This window comes from Akebia trifoliata, chromosome 4 (genome assembly GCF_017979445.1).
Source record: "Akebia trifoliata isolate Shusen 1 chromosome 4, ASM1797944v1, whole genome shotgun sequence".
Taxonomy (NCBI): Eukaryota; Viridiplantae; Streptophyta; class Magnoliopsida; order Ranunculales; family Lardizabalaceae; genus Akebia; species Akebia trifoliata.
Window position 1 is genome coordinate 1,477,601 of NC_141378.1, and position 19,432 is coordinate 1,497,032.

General features: G+C 34.6%; 1 protein-coding gene, 1 long non-coding RNA gene and 8 other non-coding genes across 11 annotated transcripts; all 10 read right to left on the reverse strand.

Annotated features, from left to right (window-relative positions):
* On the reverse strand, window positions 1-5,174 carry LOC147402793 (uncharacterized). Its single transcript, XR_015177339.1, has 2 exons — window positions 2,917-5,174; window positions 1-969 (listed from the first exon to the last, which is right to left on the reverse strand). It is a non-coding gene; the product is annotated as an uncharacterized LOC147402793 (long non-coding RNA).
* Window positions 301-419, reverse strand: LOC147402794 (small nucleolar RNA SNORD14). The gene has a single exon (XR_015178154.1). It is a non-coding gene; the product is annotated as a small nucleolar RNA SNORD14 (small nucleolar RNA).
* On the reverse strand, window positions 589-687 carry LOC147402795 (small nucleolar RNA Z103). Its single transcript, XR_015178181.1, has one exon. It is a non-coding gene; the product is annotated as a small nucleolar RNA Z103 (small nucleolar RNA).
* Window positions 893-1,016, reverse strand: LOC147402796 (small nucleolar RNA SNORD14). Its single transcript, XR_015178188.1, has one exon. It is a non-coding gene; the product is annotated as a small nucleolar RNA SNORD14 (small nucleolar RNA).
* Window positions 2,920-3,043, reverse strand: LOC147402797 (small nucleolar RNA SNORD14). Its single transcript, XR_015178179.1, has one exon. It is a non-coding gene; the product is annotated as a small nucleolar RNA SNORD14 (small nucleolar RNA).
* On the reverse strand, window positions 3,212-3,310 carry LOC147402798 (small nucleolar RNA Z103). Its single transcript, XR_015178182.1, has one exon. It is a non-coding gene; the product is annotated as a small nucleolar RNA Z103 (small nucleolar RNA).
* LOC147402799 (small nucleolar RNA SNORD14) lies at window positions 3,517-3,640 on the reverse strand. The gene has a single exon (XR_015178171.1). It is a non-coding gene; the product is annotated as a small nucleolar RNA SNORD14 (small nucleolar RNA).
* Window positions 3,720-3,825, reverse strand: LOC147402800 (small nucleolar RNA snoR99). The gene has a single exon (XR_015178139.1). It is a non-coding gene; the product is annotated as a small nucleolar RNA snoR99 (small nucleolar RNA).
* LOC147402801 (small nucleolar RNA SNORD14) lies at window positions 4,102-4,227 on the reverse strand. The gene has a single exon (XR_015178140.1). It is a non-coding gene; the product is annotated as a small nucleolar RNA SNORD14 (small nucleolar RNA).
* Window positions 5,175-5,380: 206 nt separating the features above from the next.
* On the reverse strand, window positions 5,381-18,567 carry ASHH1 (SET domain group 26). Of its 2 annotated transcripts, none has more exons than XM_086438147.1 (11): window positions 18,392-18,567; window positions 15,560-15,643; window positions 15,238-15,302; window positions 13,735-13,891; window positions 12,902-12,988; window positions 12,299-12,383; window positions 12,124-12,217; window positions 11,736-11,934; window positions 7,617-7,651; window positions 5,976-6,465; window positions 5,381-5,890 (listed from the first exon to the last, which is right to left on the reverse strand). In XM_086438147.1, the coding sequence occupies exons 2-11, from the start codon at window positions 15,560-15,562 to the stop codon at window positions 5,621-5,623; spliced, it is 1,485 nt and encodes a 494-aa protein (XP_086294273.1). In that variant the 5' UTR covers window positions 15,563-15,643; window positions 18,392-18,567; the 3' UTR covers window positions 5,381-5,620. The 2 variants fall into 2 exon arrangements, with proteins under 2 accessions (XP_086294273.1, XP_086294274.1); XM_086438148.1 differs by having other exon boundaries at window positions 18,482-18,549.
* Between the last annotated feature and the right edge of the window lie 865 nt (window positions 18,568-19,432).

Sequence of the window (19,432 nt, forward strand, 5' to 3'; positions counted from 1 at the left end):
TGGAAAATAATACTTTCATTGAGATAAATGAAAAATTAGTGAAATTTTGGCGAATTACATGGGAGATTGCTAACAAGGAGCTGGAAAATGTTTTGAGGATAATGAAACTAGACCTTCATGGGCCAACAAAGACAATTCAATAAAACAAAGGTTTAAAGAACAATTCAAAAGGTAAAAAATAAAATATACCAGTTAGAACAAGCAGAACATAAGTACAACATACTAATTACAGCAGAGGAATCTAACTCAAAATAACATGAAAACACCAATATCACACAACCATTCAATTAAACGTTTCTGAGCCTCAGACATCCAAGGAAGGATTAATGCAGCATTAGCTCTCAAGCCTGGCAAAGGCGAAAGCCGCAGCCACTGCGAATGTTTTGAGAAACAAGCCTTTAGAGATGTCATCTTTGACATAAGCCCACATAAACATGCTTGAAACACTATTACTTCTAAGAATGCTAGGTTAGGAAAACCAATATAGAAGGAATTAAAGCAGATGTGGATTCTATTTCAGCATATATTTAAAAACATGAAAGCATTTGACTAGAAACAACATGCAAAGTGTAAACAAATTAATCAGACATGGATCAGATTCCTGGCTTGGAATTTCTTGAAAGAGAAATAACTAAAAGCTCTTTATAATCAGAGTCGATCATGTGGGGAAAGGATCATCATATCCATCTTATTCAACAAGTTCACCAATTGAAAAGAACTCATTATTAAATCCAGATTCAATCTAAAAAAATCCAAATTGTTAAAGAATAAAACTTAAAATAAAAAAATTTTAAGAATATAATATTTAATGAGTGATGGGTAATCTAAACTTAACAGGAAGGATTAATCAAGAAGACCACAACCATTCGATGGGAAGTATGCTGTAAGCTCAAGCCTCAGACATCCAAGGAAGGATTAAAGCAGCATTAGCTCTCAAGCCCAGTAAAGGCGAAAGCTCTTAGACGGCCACTGCGAATGTTTTGAGAAACAAGCCTTAGGAAATATCATCATCAACGTGAGCTAACATCAAAACACAAAAACAAGAAATCATAAAGAGTCGTGCTGGAGTGACCTCAGCTGGGGGACACCTTGACGTGGTGGCATGTGCATGTCTGTAGATGTGTTTTACTTGTACCTCGGAGAAAACACATCTATGGGTATGCGCAAGCCACCACGTGAAGATGTCACTCGTATGTCCCCCACTGAGGTCACTCCAGCATTAATTTATCATAAAACATGCTTTAAGAACAAGAATCAATAGAAGGAAATGAAGCAAACAAAATTCCACAAAGTACAGAATAAATTAAAAATTATAGACGAATAGTGATGAGATGATATTCCACCCTTTAATGATCAGCCTTAGTATTATGAAGGCTAGAACTCTTCATAGAGCCTTTGAAGGCTGAAGGCACAATTTTCACAATTGATCAAAACAAGCATCAAAACCCTAAAAGTTCTCTTCCAAGAATTTCCATCTTATGAACAAGTTGAAATAAATAAACACTTCCGAGATGTGGGTGAGTACTTGCATGATAAGGAACAAACATTATATATAAGTGAAACCCTTTCCTTGCTAACATAGTAAGATTTTGAGCCTTTGGGTCTGCTTGGTACCATGCAAATCATTTGCAAATGCAAAAGATTTGCAGCAATTTTGGGGCTGCAAACTATTTTCTGAAATTTATGCAGGACTTAAAGAGTTTCATGCAAATAATTTGCAATGCAAAAAAATTTCAGAATGTAACCAAGCATCTGTAAATTAAATTCAACAAATCATTTGCATTGCTTCATACCAAGCACGGCCTTAGTAAGGGTTGTGTTTGCTCAAATGGATTACCACAACAGAAATCCATCACCACAGCCCTCCTAAGGTTCATTGAAAAACTCGAATACAAAAAATTGAAAAAAGTAAGGGTGCAACTTGGTCCGGTTCAAACCGACAACCAAACCGAACCGATAGCTTTGGACTGGTTTGTTTCGGTTTGGAACAAGTTGCAGTTTGGTTCCGGGTTATAAAAATAGAGAACAAATCAATTTGGTTCGGTTCTCGGATCAAGCTTGTATAGAACCGAACCCCTTAGCAATAAATAAATATATATGTATATAATAAATATTATGGATTATTTAGGAGTTAAGGAGATAGATTAGTGATCTTTTATGAATAAACTAATGACTTTTATGGATAGATTTGTGAATTATGGTATGAAATTTTATGATTGTTTTTTCATTAAAAAATATTACTTACAATTTATAGAATATTGGCAATCCATAGAACCAAACCAAATTTAATTCAGTTTGGGTTGGTTTGGTTCCAATGGAATTTGGTTCGGTTTCGAGTCTTACTTGGTGGAACCGATTTATGTCAGTTGGGTTCAAAAAATAACACTATGAAGGCAGACCATAACTTGACCCAAAGTCAAACTTGGGTTCAAAAAATCCTCCAAAATTTTCAAGTATGGCCGATTCAAAGTCAAACTCATGTTACACAATACAACTTACGAGTTTACACTTCACAACATGTAACAGAAGCATTTTTTTGTTTGACTGAACATAAAAGACGTAAAATTCATTTAAAAAAACACGTTTATTCTTTTTAAAATTAAAATACATAAATCATTCAGAATAAATCAATAATCCAGAGAACAATACTTTCAATGAAATAAATGAAAATTTCATATTTGTTGGTGAATTAAACGGGAGATTGCTAACAAGGAACTGCAAAACATTTTTTGGATAATTAAACTTGACCTTCATGAGCCAAAGATCAATCCAAAAGGTAAAAATAAAATCTACCTGTTAGAACAAGCAGAACAACACAAATACAATATACTAATTACAGCAGAGGAATCTAATTGAAAATAACATGAAAACACCAATATCACACAACCATTCAATTAAAAGTTTGTGAGCCTGAACCTGAGCCTCAGACATCCAAGGAAGGATTAACGCAGCATTAACTCTCAAGCCTGGCAAAGGCGAAAGCTCTTAGGCGGCCACTGCGAATGTTTTGAGAAACAAGTCTTTAGAGATGTCATCATTGACATAAGCTCACATAAACATGCTTGCAACACTATCACTTCTAAGAATGCTATGTTAGGAAAACCAATATATAGGGAATTAAAGCAGATATGGATTCTATTTCAGCATATATTTAAAAACATGAAAGTATTTGACTAGAAACAACATGGAAAGTTTAAACAATTAATCAGACATGGATCAGATTCCTGGCTTGGAATTTCTTGAAAGAGAAATAACTAAAAGCTCTTTATAATCAGAGTCGATCATGTGGGGAAAGGATCATCATATCCATCTTATTCAACAAGTTCACCAATTGAAAAGAACTCATTATTAAATCCAGATTCAATCTAAAAAAATCCAAATTGTTATAGAATAAAACTTAAAAAAAAAACATTTAAAGGAATATAATATTTAATGAGTGATGAGCAATCTAAACTTAACAGGAAGGATTAATCAAGAAGACCACAACCATTCAATGGGAAGTATGCTGTAAGCTCAAGCCTCAGACATCCAAGGAAGGATTAAAGCAGCATTAGCTCTCAAGCCCGGCAAAGGCGAAAGCTCTTAGACGGCCACTGCGAATGTTTTGAGAAACAAGCCTTAAGAAATATCATCATCGACGTGAGCTAACATCAACACATATCATTAAACATGCTTTAGGTACAGAATAGATTAAAAATTATAGAAGAAAAGTGACTATAAGATATTCCACCCTTTAATGATCAGCCAATAACCAAGAAAATGGCTGACAAAGTGATACAGATGGATAATAGTTAAATATCAGGGACACATTCATCCCTGAAGCACATTTGAACAAGCCAAAAGGATAGACGTTTAGTCCCACAGATCTAAAATTCCTTTAATTTTGATACAAAATTCAAACAAGCATACATCCAATATCAAGTATGGTTTCCACATTGTCTGATAGATTTAAAAAAACAAACAGAATAGTTATAATCAAACCTAAGATTCTTCCAAAGATCCCTATGATTTCATCTAAAATGCAGTTTCACAATGAAAATTCTAAGATGAATCCATCTCTAACTTAAGCCCCAAAAAAAAAAAAAAGAAATTGTAACCAGAAGTCTCTGACATCCAAGGAAGGATTAAAGCAGCATAAGCTCTCAAGCCTGGCGAAGGCGAAAGCTCTTGGTCGGCCACTGCGAATGTTCTTTGAGAAACAAGCCTTTGGGTTTGTCATCATCGACATTAACTTACGAATAAGTAACAAACATCAAATCTAACAGAGAGAGATTGAACAAATCATTCCAGTTAAATCCATAAATCGAAAGAGTTAGGGTTTCAAAAATCTCTGAAAATCAATATCAGAATTTCCCAACTAGCAAAGAACTAGACAATAATTTCCGAATCACACGACAACAGAGAGATTACCAGTCAATAACCAACTCAAATTAGGGTTTTTAGGGAGAGAGTAGCAACTCAAATTAGGGTTTTTAGGGAGAGAGTAGCAGTGAATCCGCAGATCGAATTAGGGATTTTTTAGAGGGAAGAATCGGAGGGACATTAGAAGAGAACACGGCAAAATAGGAATGGGAGATAGCTATTTATAGTGAGGAGTTTAGGCTTTTAGGGTTTCGCTTTGTTCGCATTGTTTTACATAGCTACGCGGCCTAAGCGGAAAAACTTTGAAGCGGCCAGCCCGCTTCAAAATTTCGATATGACCCTCTTCCTTGGTTGACAAGTGGCGTCACAGAGGAGGTATCTCAAATATTGATTAAAAAATTGGATGTGAAATAAATACAATGACTAATGACAAATCTACACGGCTGACGTGACAGGCACAGAACCGTTGATTTTTTTCCTTCATTATACCAAAGAGAATGATTTATGGTTTTGTGCCCTTGCCATGTCAATCGTGTACAGACCACGTATGTTTTGCTGTGTCGATTTATCCCAACTCAAATACAAAATGCCACTTGTCATAATGTGAAAGTGTTCTATCGATTTTTTGAAGTGGGCTGCCCGTTTCAAAGTCAGACTCAACTTGCACCTACCCCATATGTACATAGAGGAGAATGATACACACAATGGAACCATCTAGAACATTTTCGAAACCAAGAACAACTGTGTATAGATATTATAGACCATCAATATCGTCCATCAATGAAAGTTGTCGAGAAGATTTCATAAATATAAGATGGTATCTTCTTTTTTTATTATTGCAAAATGGTATTTTATTAATAAGAGATGAAACTAAAGGTGGATTTCATTTTCTCGTGTGTATAGGTGAAAAAATCAAATCTAGGTTTTGTGAGACTTAAATCCAAGAAAGTATTGAACCATATATTTAATCAAATAAAAAAGATAGCACACCAGCGGGATAAACATATTAGGACAAATAGAAGACGATGAAGAAGTAAGATTCATTCAACCAATTCCAAATATTTGAGCTGTTAGTTTCCGTTTGCTTTTACAACCAAACTAGCCCCAATGGGAAGTAAAAGCACAACAGACAGAAATGTGCAAAAAGTCCCTTGTATAGTGAAAGGTTAAAAGTGACTGGAAGCCAAAAAAGCCCACCAAGTATCAATGGTTCAGTCCCTGTCATGGAATGAAGTGTACTTCAAGCATGTTCAATACACTAATTTGTCAGTAATTTAACTTCATTTTCTTTGCTTCCTTCAGCGGGATTTGCTTCACTCCGTGCCCTTCTAGGAGTGCACGTGACATTTTTAATAATTGAAGAATAAAGATCAAATTCCGCTTTAAGTTTAACGCAGCTGGCTTCAATCCACTTCTCTGCTACACTAGTAGACACATTGTCTTGGCTGTCCCTCTCATGTTCTTCAATGGCAGGCCGTATCTCGTTGTACAAGGAATCTAGTTGCGAGCTGGCCTGCTTCTTTGTCTCCTGCATTGCCAATTGGAAATTTCAACGCAACTTACCGGACAAGTTTTCAATAGCTCACATGGTTAGAGAGAATTGTAGTTTGTACCTCATAATTGTAGACCTCTTCTCGAGCTTCCTTTGATGCTAAGATTTGACAAACTAGTTTTGTGTCAACTTCCTTCTGGGCTAGATGTTTTGATCTTCCATTGGAGTACTGTAAGGATCTTTTGTTGGATATTGGGCTCGTTTGTATGTAATAGTTCCTGCACGCACTATTACTTCGGATACGAGATATCATTGCATTTTTATGTGCAAAAGTCTGATGAGTATCCTGCTGAAGTAATTTAGTCTCTTCACTTGCTTCAATCTTTGCGTCATCCATTACCACGCCCTCCATTGGAACTGAATTAAGTGGTTCTACTAGTGGAGCAAACTGTGAAAGATGATCGGGTTCTAAACCATCATTCATTCTCATAGAATACTCGTCTTTTCCCTTGGCATTAGATGCAAATTTTGGGGATTCTGTAGTCTTGAGGAGCTTCGAAGTAGGTTCATCTTCCTCGGAATCATAAAGAGGGACATTCTCGACAGAGTATCTGCCACCATTTGAACTGTTTAGCGTATAATAGCAATTCAAATAAAGAAGAGGTATATCATAATGCACAGGATACAACATTATGAAAAACCCGTTACTTCCCCTCCATTGTACAATCAAAGGACCTTATCTTGAAGCTGACATAGTCCCAAGTAACCATCTCAATGACTCTTGACCATCCAATAAATAGCTTTCTTTTGGTCTTTTTTTTATTTTTATATATATAATGGGGATTGCGTTCTTTTGGTAGACCATCAAAAGGGCCAACTTTCTTTATAGGTCATGCAAGAGAATACGTTTATTCAATGGTCACTGTCGTTTGATTAGTAAGATTTTGAGGCTATGATCAAATCCATGAGGAAGCACACATCTATGGAATTTTCAAAATGATGTGTTATGGAATGCATGCTTTTTGTTGATATTCTTAAAAAGTTCACCAATCCAATAATGAATGATAACCAGAAAGAGGGATTTACATTTTATTGAGGTAGCAATATTTAAAAGGATCGGGGTTGGTAGACACATGGAAAGGGAACTCGTATGTGCACTCACAATCACGACCGTGTACATGTGAAATCCAAGGGTCAGGATAAAAAAAAGTATCCCAAGAATATAGCATCCCGAAGAAAAAACCCGACAGTTGGATTTAGTATTTTCACTGTTGGGATTGTGGGTGAACATAAGAGTTCACTTTCATGAGTCTACAGATCTCAGCCCTATTTAGAGATGTCACTCCAAATGGAGACTTTATTATGGACTTAGCCAAAGTTGATGAAAGAAATCAACTGGTGAAAAAAGGTGTACTTCAATTATTATAACGAGTAGTTAGAAAAAAAGTAGCCTTAGGAGAAAGTAACTTTTAAAATGTAAATAGTAATTTCCTTTTGCTTTTTAAAATGTTGAGATTTTTGCTTTTTAAAAAGTTGAGATTTTTACTTTTTGAAAGTAGTTTTCTAAAATGACTCCAAACGAACTTTTTAACTTTCAAAAGTACAAAAGTTACTTTTTTATGTGTATCCAAACAGGCTCTAAATGTTGCAAGTAGCTTGTCCTATAGCACGCAGTATGAAAATAACAATACAACATTTGTGAATGGATTAAAACTCAAGTTGCAAATGCATTTACATTCTGATATATGCAAATCCATGTTACCTGTCGTCGTCATCTTCCCATAGATATGTGTCCTCCTACATAACAGGTTTCAACGTGAGAAAGAAACCATATAAGATATCATCAGAAAGATAAGCAGTCTCATCTAAAAAGGAAGTAGTTGAACAAAATTTTGTTATAAGTAAAAATAACTTAATCATCAGACATTTTTTCAGTACGCCGGCTGGGGTGGATATCCATATAGTATTACAGAGGAAGCTATACCATTAAAATTAAGAGTCATTAGAATATTATACTGCACAAAAAGAAAAATCCAATATATGGTTCATTGTATCTACTTTGTTTCTGAAAAGCAGATAACTGCTGTCAAACTCAACAACTTTGATGCTTTGAGGATGTGAAAATAGAAAATTCAGTTTCCAATACTAAATAATGGCATTGATGATTGTTATTAAATGCACAAAGCAATCCAGGAAGATCACTGCTCAGCCTCGCAATCAAGGATTCAAGTCACCTATGTGAAGTAGAAAATCGCCTAGACTAGCTTATCAAAAAAATTGCCAAAGGCTATCTAACAAACTTCTATAAATTTTACATATTGATTTATTCAATAGTGAATATGAATACTTAATAAGAAGGGAATTTAGGGGTTTATTTTTTGAAGACTTCTTATACAGATGGGATTGGGTCTGCAATTTAGTAATGGAGTAGTAGGATAGTGGGCTTATTTGTAACGTTTTATGGCTGGTAATAGTGACCAGTTTTCCTATTGTACATATTTATACTTATCAAAAATTAAAACGCATATATATTTTTTATAGGTAAAAGAAAAATATTAGTAATAAGTTAAATAGCATGAACTATATTATCTAAAAACTAAAACTGAAAATCCGGAATGATTATTATAGTCTAGGTACCAATTAGACTAGTATTGGGTTCAGCTAATATTTGTTACAGGTTGGCGTTAGGTACCAATCAGAGCCTGAAAGCCGAGAAGGCCTACCAATACGACATCAAAAATGATAACAACAAGCTCCATCAACCACAAGGTTCCATGTAAATAAAATAATATTCAAAATCAAAAAAAAAAAAACCTCGAACTCTTAATGGAGCTTAAACCAGAAAAACATATCAGCAATGAGCTTACCAACCGTAAGTATCTTTTATAAAGTGGCAGAACAGGCCAAAAAAATAAACACCTTACAATGGATTTTTCATCCCCAAATGATGGCCCCAGATTATGCAATCAGCGCATAATTATGTTTATCAATTTTAGTTGGACCAGGTCATATTTGTCTGAAACCAAAGAAGAGGTCAAAGAAGACGAGACAAAATCCTCATTAGAGTAGGTACATGTATATACATTGTTTCATGTCACAGTTGAGACCAAAATGTATTTCCCAATATGTCTAGTTTTCAGTGACCTGAACAATAATCAACTCTGTTTGATGATCCACACATGATAACCATTTGTGTTTGTTTCTTAGTCCAAATAGGGCTTGTCTCATTTGTATCATCTGGTACTCACCCATATTGATCTCTCTCTTTTTTTATAAGTACAAGATACGCTATCTTACGACTAGAAATCATGTCTATAGCAATTGGGCTTTTGGTGTCAGTTTCAGCAATCATGTTAATCAATGTGTAGATGAAATGATATTGTTAGTACTAATAAAAATAAACATAGAGTGACAAGGGTGAACAGTGAGACATCACTAAAGAGGACCCTTATTGGTTATATATTAAATTATGAATTTGTTTTTTTCATATCATTTTTTCGGAGATCATATTAGTGTTTAGTGTGTCTTTCAATGTCTTCTCTTCATTAATGCACCAAGTGACCATCCTGATGGTATTTACATATAATGTTCAAGTGGGGAAAGGTTCATCATCACTAAATCTTCATCACTGTGTAATTTTTCCACCATTGTAAAGTCTCAATCATAACCGAATTACCCTTACCTACCAATGAATAAGTATTGGGGGAAAATAATAACACTATGGCTCCATTGTTCCATAACAATTGCATTCACCACTAATTAGATTTCTAGGTACAAACAAATACATGAAACATCTTTTTCACATTCATTTTTAAGATTGTTTATTTGTAACATGGAATATTCAGAAAATTTCTTGGAAACTAAGTATTCATTGTTACTTTTCACATATGAAACTATTGGAAAATTATCTGTTTAGATAGATTTTTGTATACATAGGCCAGACATTGTTGTGTGGCACACTTTTCAGCCCCATTGATCGAATTAAAATTGAGCATTGCTTATCAAGGTGCTGAAACCCTAATGCTTTTCACTGATGGTTCTTATTCATAATGAAAATTCTCAGATCAACCAGCTAGAAATCAATCGAGCTGATTTTTGGAGTATGGTTTAACCAAGGCATGGGGAGAGTGGGGGGCCAAAATGGTTGTGTTACATTGCAATAATCAGCATGATCAACACCTAGGATCCAGGTTTGGACACCTAGATCCACTAACCTGGGTCCAATTCTTGGTCCTGATTTGTAAACCCTGCACAGGTATACTCTAACCAAATGGGGAAACCCTAGTCAAGCTGATAATTGTTTTTCCTTTTGTTTCTTTGATAGATAGATAGATAAATTGATAGATAGTTCATATTGGTCCAGAGCCCAAACTGTTCTACCACTATGTTTACCACCCACTGAGCTAAAACATGAGCAGCTCTCTCCACTTTTCTGTACATGCACTGAGATCTAAATAATTCCACGGCTACCCTTACATCGCCTCCATTATAATTTTATTTATCCTAGACCTCAGTTCACTAGCACATTAAGCCTTCAAAAGCTACCAAAATTCCCACTTCACATGTCAGATTCTTTTTTTCTTCACTACCCCAGCCAAGATAACTTCTCCTTTGTTACCCTGGCTAAAAAATCCAAGACCTGCATTTTTCGATTTGGATTTTGCAGCTCCAACAAAATTAATTTTACAACATCTATCGGGTCCAGCCGAGTAAGATTTCCCTGTTGTTCCTGTGTTTGATGAAGAGGCTATAGATTCCTGCAAAGCTTGTCACACAATTTATTAGTAATGCATTTGCAGCTCCTAATATGTCGTTTGAAAGAAGAATTTTTTTCCTAAATACTAAATTATTTCTGGCCTTCTATAGATTCCACAATAGGATGGCATATAATACACCAACATGTACAATTCTTCCTCGTTTTTTTCGGGAACTTGCGCCGCAAGCTTATCCACTCATTCTAATTATGGTAAGGAATTTGTCAATTCTCAATCAGAGATCTGACGGAAACCATAACCTTTGAGTGAAATGATATCCCATGAATTAAGACATTTCCAACAAAAAAATTATTTCAACCTCGTAGATGTCAGTGAAGTCCACAATTTTTCACTCTACATAATACTCAAGAGCTGCAAGTATTCATCAAAACACACACCGACGGCCATAGTATGGATATTTGTGTGAGCAGATAGGAAAGAGGACAAGGATCGCTAGATGAACACAAGTAGGTGATATAATCAGCATTGCCTCATACTAGATGAAATCAGAAACCAAGATAGCATCCATTTCCAAGATACACGGTGAAAAGAGCTATATCAGGTCAGAAAAGGATATTTATACAAATTCCACCACTGTTGGGGGCCAAGACCAGCATGTCTTTTGTACATAACAAAAGTTCTCCCCACTCATTCATACAGTTCAGATTCTGACAGAAAATACCAACTTCAAGTTTATTTCATTTTTTTTAACTTCCATAAACACATTCAGGATGCACGAAAAAGAGTATGGGCATTGACTGTCAATGCTATTGAATCAAAAAACTATAATGAAACATAGAAAATGCGAGCCAATATATCACAATCTAATATTAGAGGGTTTAAAAAGCACAGGCACTACTCAGCATTGAAGATAAATGATATAACAGAATTAACCTCACGATGCTCAGAAGTATGATTTATGGAATGGCCAGTTGGAAATGTCAGTAGTATACGTATCCAAAGAGACAAAACAACAATCAATATTACGATGAACAAACTTGAATGTGCATTGTAGAGATCTAATGTGGTAGCCATCTTCCTGACAAGAAGTCTTAGCTAATATGAAATAAGAAGACCATTAACCACTTTAGTAAGATTGCATTGTTTGACTCTTTCCAAAAGCTCACCTGGAATCCACGAGATTTTGCCCCCAGAAAGCCAGAACAGCAGGCAGCACCACAGAGGCAACGAACCTTAGCACCACCATACCATTCAAAGTTATAATCATAGGCTAGTTCGGTTCCAATAGGAATATCTTGTTTGGCAAATATCCCAACTCTTATTTCACCCAACACAGTCCACTTCCTCGTTTCACAATTCGGTTGACTGCAAATTTCAAAATCATAGAAATGAGAATATAAGTGGTCCAATATGGCCAATGCAAGGCCTTACTTAAAAAGAGATTCATGATTGCCAAAGGAAAAGGAGAGAAGTCAATTTAACACCAGGGAAAAAAAAAAGTAAAACCGTCTTTTTATAAAACATGTGTTTTCTATCTATATGGGGCACGCTTACCAAGAATGGTTTATAAACCTAGCAAGGCTTCCCTTTTTGGTGGCATCAATTGATTCAATCGCATTGAGGGATATTATAAATGCGTCTTTCAGACCTGCAACAAGCCGTCCAAAGAAATACAAATGGTTTACAAGAACAAGGATATTGACAGATATCTCATGAACGTGTACTTTACCTTGATTTTCATAAGTATGAGACCTTCGTCTTGCTTCCTTCCACGAAATTACTTCTCCACAGTATTCGATAATAAACTGTCCAGCCTGAATCAGTTAAGAATATATAGTGATGAATAACAAGTCAATTTCATTGTTCTTCAAACAAGCAACTGATGGCAATGCATGAAAGGAAGTAGAGATTGTTTTCCAAGGTTTAAAAGCTAGTCATATAGATGTTACCAAATCTCAGTACTTTAAACATGCTCCAGTGATAAGAAATTAATTATATTTTGAATATGAGGAAACAATGGATCAAACATTCATTAAATTGGAAGCAATCCAAATTTCTACCATTACTCTAGTAAAGGTATTGGTGATAAGGCTTAACTATATGGTAGAAACTGTTAACGATTATACAATAAATAAGATTCCAAAGAATTAGCATGCAGAAAGCATTAAATATTAGTGTACACACCATGGTTCACTGACAAAAGTTTGAAACAAAAAAAATGCACAGAAATGCCACTAATTGTCCTTAAATAAGAGTAATCAATGAATCTAACCAAGTGAAGACAGGGTCAATGTCTAATACACAAGTTTGTTAGAAGTCAGTATTATCTTACCTTTATATCCTCATCAGCAAGAAGTCCCCACCCACGGCCTTCCGTATTGAACAGCTTTGATTTAGCATATTCACATTTCTGGAATCTCTGTCAACAGTGCACATAGATGCTTAAATTGTTTTATCTTGAAAGGTAGTGCACATGGGACACTTTTTTCACACATGAGACACTTAAATATTAAATTACCATGATAAATTGAAAAGAAATATGTCAAACCATCTAATTGCATTGGCAACCATTCATTCGATATACATCACAATACTCACCAGTATGGTCATTATTATAAGCATAGAAATAAATTTATTACCGATTAGGATGTGCATGGGGGGGGGGGGGGGGGGAATAATTCAAGACTGGTGAGAAACCACAAACATTCTGCAGACATCTAAAAATGGGTATGAGTGTATGACATTAATGATAATGTCCTCTAACGATACAACAAAACTAAGGAAAAATGGATCATTTTAGTCTTTGAGAATAGTAACAGAAGTACATATTCATGAAAAATGCATACCCAATTGTAAATAAAAACAAACAATGACAGGCAACTTAAAACCTCGAAATACTCAGAAGCAAGACAACTACAAACACACCAAGTAGTATAGCCATCAATTTGTGTAACGATTAGGGCTTCGTAAAGAAAACAAGAAAAAAAAATGAATTAGTATGCCAAGATACCAAAGCATCGACAATTTTCTAAAAATAAACCTAGGGAATGCTCTATGCTGCCCTTGTGACTCTTAATTTCTCAACGATGTTCCGCAACATAAACAACTATCTATTCTCTGTCCTCCTTAAGTTTATAATGGGTGAATGAATGATCTCCTGCTGACCTGATTCTTGCAATGACTGCCACAAGGGCAATAGCCAGGTGTACATTCTGTGCTGGTGAGTACATTCAAGCACCTCTCCCCACATGCACTATCAGGGTCATTAGCGTCATATTTGCAATCACACATAGCAATATCCTCCTCTTTCTGCTTCTTGTGCCTAGTGAACATAACAAGATAACAAAATATTATGCATGTTTATCATAATGATGGTAATAAAAAGGAACACAAATAAAAATGCATTTATGAGCTGATGTTCCTAAATGATAAGAGCTTATGCAGAATATTGAATGTCTACTTGATTTGGATAGATTAAATAATTTATTTGATGATTATATAAGGGCTTAGTAACACATGTAAACTTATCATAACACATTTAAGCACTAAAAAGAATTTCAACAATGTCCAACCCTCAAGCAATACAAAGTCTTCAGAGATTATTCCGGAATCCAGAGTAATAGGAACCTAATCAATACTAATATGTAGTAGGTCAATGCTACATATATCATTACTTATTAGGCAAGCGGCAATTGATCACATCATAATTTGATCTAGTAAACAAAACGACTTAGTGTCATTAAGGAAAACCATAATAATCCACAGCTCCTTAATTAAATCCACGCTCAAATCAAAAAGATAGTAATGTGTATGCGTGCACATACACCAATGCTTATTATGTGTCTAGACAACAACTACCTGTGTGAGTAAGCATATTTCACATAAATGAATCTACCAACTCAGGACGAAAGACTCACCCATGTCCCCTCTGTCTAGGCATTATATATGTCCACAAGTCATGCGAGTTAAGAACCAATTGTGGTCAAAGGTAACATACCTCAACAGAAATCCAAGGCTACATAATAGGCTACAAGTCAATGTAGAAAATGCACGGTCCATTCCCATACCCACCCTTTATCATATCATTAGGACCAACAATGACCCGAGGGGGAGCTAGAGTGAAAATGTGCTTGACAAGATATCAATGATGAGAAAAAGGATGCTATATCACTAAGAAAGATATATGCAATGCAGATAAATTAGAAAGTGTTGTTCAAACCACGTCTTTATATAGAGAGAGAATTTAAGACAATCATGAAAACATATCAAGAAAGAGAAAATTGATGTTATATCAGTAGGAAAGAGCAAGCCAGCACAAACAAATTGGAAAATTATGTTTATTCAAGCCACATCAACCAATATAAACTGGGAACCTGCATGCCCAAGTGGCAAAAGACACCTTTTGATGACAAATTGCAGTACGGAAAAAAAAAAGTAGTTTCATATCAATTATGCACCATTATAATATTTATAATAAATAGATTAATTTTATCAAGAATGCCTCTTTGAGAAGATCCATAAAAAAAAATGACAATCTTTTGTTACACTCAAAACTAAGGGGCAGCATGGAATTGGAAAAAAAAAAAAACTTATGTTCGTTTTGCTCATGAATTGAGAAAGGGTACATAGCATAGGGAAAAAATAATGAAGAAATAATAAGAATCTCACTTTCGATACAAGAAATCATTTTGCGCAATATGTATGTATTGTGGTGATCCTTCGGTTTGTTGGTCCTACAAACAAAATATTCCTTGTCAGTGTTTGACTAACTTGATGGAATTCATGATCCAAAAGAAACGTGAAGCACAACATCATTACTTAATTTGTGCCAAAAATTGCTCCAAAAAATATAGGAAACAAAAAAATTGACAAAAGTAAAGGTTTTTGTCAACGCCATTAAGCTTAAATTTGAATCGCTCAACATGACATCATTAAGTTTAAAAACTAAGGCTGAGAAACTTCCATCAAATAACAAAAGGTAAAAAAGTACCATCCAAGATCGTAATACAATTCACCAGCAAAACATCTGTTGTAATACAACTTGTCCCACAAGTAATATTTGTCTTGTGGAAATCTGTCACCATAAAACCAAAGAAGGTTACAATTAGAGTATTTCGATATTAAATGGTAAAATATGTATGCAGAGATGGTAATCAGATCAGGTTTGAATGCATTTGATGTGCTTGCTCGAAAGATGTTATGTGTGCAATACTAATGGGTCTGAATGGTGACCCAATTATCTGACTATTGGTGGTATACTTTGACCCGACCATTTGAGTTATGATCCATCCTTTTGGACCTGATTAATAATTTGGTCTGTTCACGGTACCTTGAACAGGCAGTTTTGGATCCGTCTCTTGATATTTTTGCCAACTATTCGCATATTATACTTAATTTGACTGGATTTTTTTAAAGAAAACATATATTATAATCACCCAATTCAAAGATTCGGGTTAATTTGCCCAAGTTGAACTAGACAAGATAACTCATGAATTATGCACAACTTTGTTTCTAAAATATGACATTTAAAATTAAATACTAATAAAATTACCCTTATTTATTTTTTCTATTTTTTTTCCAAAACACATCCCTAGATGAATATTTGTCGTATCCGAGAATATCAAATATGAGCAGGGGCGTACCTACATGAGGCTATAGCCCCCACTAAAGTTTGAAAAAAAAAAACACAGAGACCAGTAGGCCTCACTGTTGAACATTTATCACAAAAACTCTCTTTAGAGTTGCTTGTTACCCAACAAACATTGGAATGAACCCACATAGATTTAAAATATAAATACTTTCTGATTTGTGTGAATCAAATAGAGACCGACTAGCCTTACTTAGTAAGGATGCCACCCTTACTAAGGGTCCTTGAGCTCACCTTGTGCCATCCAAAACCACAATTTGATGCTACAATATTGTGGAGGACAAAATTCTATGAATTTTGAAAAAAAAAAAAAGTTATTTTTCACCATTGAATTTTAATTTTAAATTTGGAAGCTTGGTGAAAGTTGGATAGCGGTTCATTTTGAAAACCTTGGATCAAGCTAAAAAATAATTGAACAAAAAATTAGTTTTCACCAATGAATTTTAATTTTAATTTGAGAGCTCGATGGAAGTTCCATATCCATCCATTTTGAAAACCTTGGATCAAGCTAAAAAAATATTGTCTATCAATTTTTTTTGGGATCTGAATTTTTCCAAGAAGTCTAGATTGTTGTGACGTTGGATTCCCAGTGTGGTAATCCATTTGAGCAAAACGACCCTCACTAAGGCTTAAAATCCTACTAAGTTAGTAAGGAAAGTGTTTTTCAATCAAATACCTATTATATCCAATCTCCCCTCAACATTTTCTATCTCTTAAAATGATGAATCAAACATTAAAAAAAAAAAAGAATCACTATATTTATATATTTTTTTAAATCTGAGTTTTTTTATGAAATCTAGAAGGTTGAGTCATTGAATTGCCCATGTGGGCCCCATGATGATTTTGGAAGAGATAATTGATGCTGAGAGGTGCGAGGGTGTAATAGGTATTTGATTTAAAAATGGGGGCATTTATAGCCCTAAGTGAAAAAGGGGTAAATTCAACACTAAAGTCTATCAAATTTGCTTGGATTTAGCCAAATTCGACAGACCTTGGCGTCAAATTTACCTTTTTTTCACGTGATGTAAATATTTAATCTTCTAAAAGAATGTGGATCCCCCTGCAAATTTTATTGGGTAACAAATTTATTCAATAAGATTCCCTTGGTAAATCTCTCAAAAATAAATAAAAAAATTTAATTGAAATTCCACTCTATACAAGAAATAAGGTTTATAGAGGTGAGATTTTACACCTCGGTATAGATCAAAACCGTTGCTATAAATCTACAACATAAATTTATCCAATGTTAATTTCAAAATAGGTCTATAGAGGTGGAAATTGCCGCCACCACAAACCTTAAATATTAGAAAACTATAGAGGTGGAGATATACAATTAATATTAAAAAACTGATAATGGAGTATAGAAATTAGTATTAAATACCCATGTTTTAGTCAGTTTACCTCAATATTGAGTTGTCTTTTAATACTAATGTTACTTGTATCTTAAGGTTCAACTAATTACAAATCCATTATTTTGCAACTAACAGTGACTACTCCAACATTGAAATAGAAAGAATAAAAGATTGTCGATCAATCATAGTTAGCATTTAGCCCCCACTGACAGAAAATCTTGGGTCCACCCCTGACTATGAGTCCGTCCTCCAATCCCAAGTAATAAACAGTGAGTGTTTATGTGATACAAACCCAACCCATACATCAAAAATACCAAAGGGTTAGTGATGTGAAAAGTTAAGTCAATGTCTCTTTAGGGTCGTATCATCGTGATACCGGCAAAATGGAACCCAACACATTGACACCATAAATAACAATCGAACATTAATATAAGTTGCAACATATTCAGATTTCAGGCTGTGTTCCTAAGAGAACACATTTGGTACACTTATCTGATCCGACACCGCAAACAATAATTCCACAACACATATTAATCCATCATAATCATTCTTCAATGCAGTACTTATGTTACGTAGTGAGCATGAAATTACATCAATAGTTTCAACAGATGACTCTAATTAAAAATAATAATACTTCACAGACCAAATAAAAGGATAAATTTATCAAATCTGAAAATGAACAAAAAAAAAACTAAAGAATGTAGATGCAGAGAAATTGTTCGAGATGAGCGCTTGCTACGAAGCCCTAAAATCCAATAAATATTGAAGAATATAGGCAAATCGAATGAACTAGGGTTTCTGGATTTAAGTGAAATCTGCTTACCTTGTTCGAGAAATTAGAATCGCTTCTAACTACTGCGCAGACAAATCAGGTTTTTCTGAACTTTTATAGTGATTTCAGACGGTTACTTACTGAGTTGGTTGCAGAGAGAGTGGGGACGCCGTGACGCGAACACATTTGAATTTATAACAAATGGACTTCGTGGGGGCAAGTTTTTTTCTTTTTATTTCCCCGACGAAGAAGACGCATGTTTCTTGGTTCACTTCCCCTCGAACAATGCCACGTGGTATAACGGTGGGTCCCATTGGGCCACGATTTGTATTCCTAACTACCGGTAACGGATTCATGAATCACAATTTTGGTTTGGTTATGATTTGAATATTTGGTGTCCAATGCAGGGCTGGGATGGAAAGATATTCCTATAGATTCCCTGTGAAATTTGTTTGTGTTCCATCTCAGCCATCCATTGAAAGTCGACTCGCTTGGATTAGATTACTTGATAGAGATTGAAAATTATGATTTTAAAACTCGTCCATGAACGAGATCGAGTCGTCTTGTAAGATATTTAAAAATGCCTTAAAATTAGAACATATCATATCTTTGAAATGATTTGTCAACACGTTTCGTTGGTGGATGATTCCAAGACTACTTGAACGAGTCATCTTGATCTCAGACAAGATTTAAAATTATGTTGAGAATCATGGGTGTTGGGGAAATATTGGTCACGTATTTTGTGACCATATGCAATAATTTCACATAATTTTGCAACCCAATGTAGGAAAAGCTCTTTATCAAAAGAAAAAAACACTTTTTTTTACCAAGTAAGATGTTAACTCTCATTAAGAGTCCTTTAACTCAAATGGATTATCACGTTGGCAATCCAACACTACAACCCAAAAACTCAAACTTGAAAGGAAAAAAAAAACAAATTATACATGTATATTAGGCTTGATCGAAAGTTTTGAAAATGGACAGTTATTGAACTTCCATAATTCTCAAGTTTGAATTTAAAATTTAATATTAAAAAATATCATTTTTTATTTTTATTTTTTCATTTTGAAAATTCGTAGAATTTTGTCTACT

Excerpts from the sequence above, each read along its gene's own strand:
- ASHH1 (XM_086438147.1), bottom strand. Across the intron at positions 13,892-15,237 it reads AATGATTTCTTGTATCGAAA|GCACAAGAAGCAGAAAGAGG; the intron begins GTGAGATTCTTA and ends TATGTTCACTAG. Across the intron at positions 12,218-12,298 it reads TCATACTTATGAAAATCAAG|GTCTGAAAGACGCATTTATA; the intron begins GTAAAGTACACG and ends GGCTTGTTGCAG.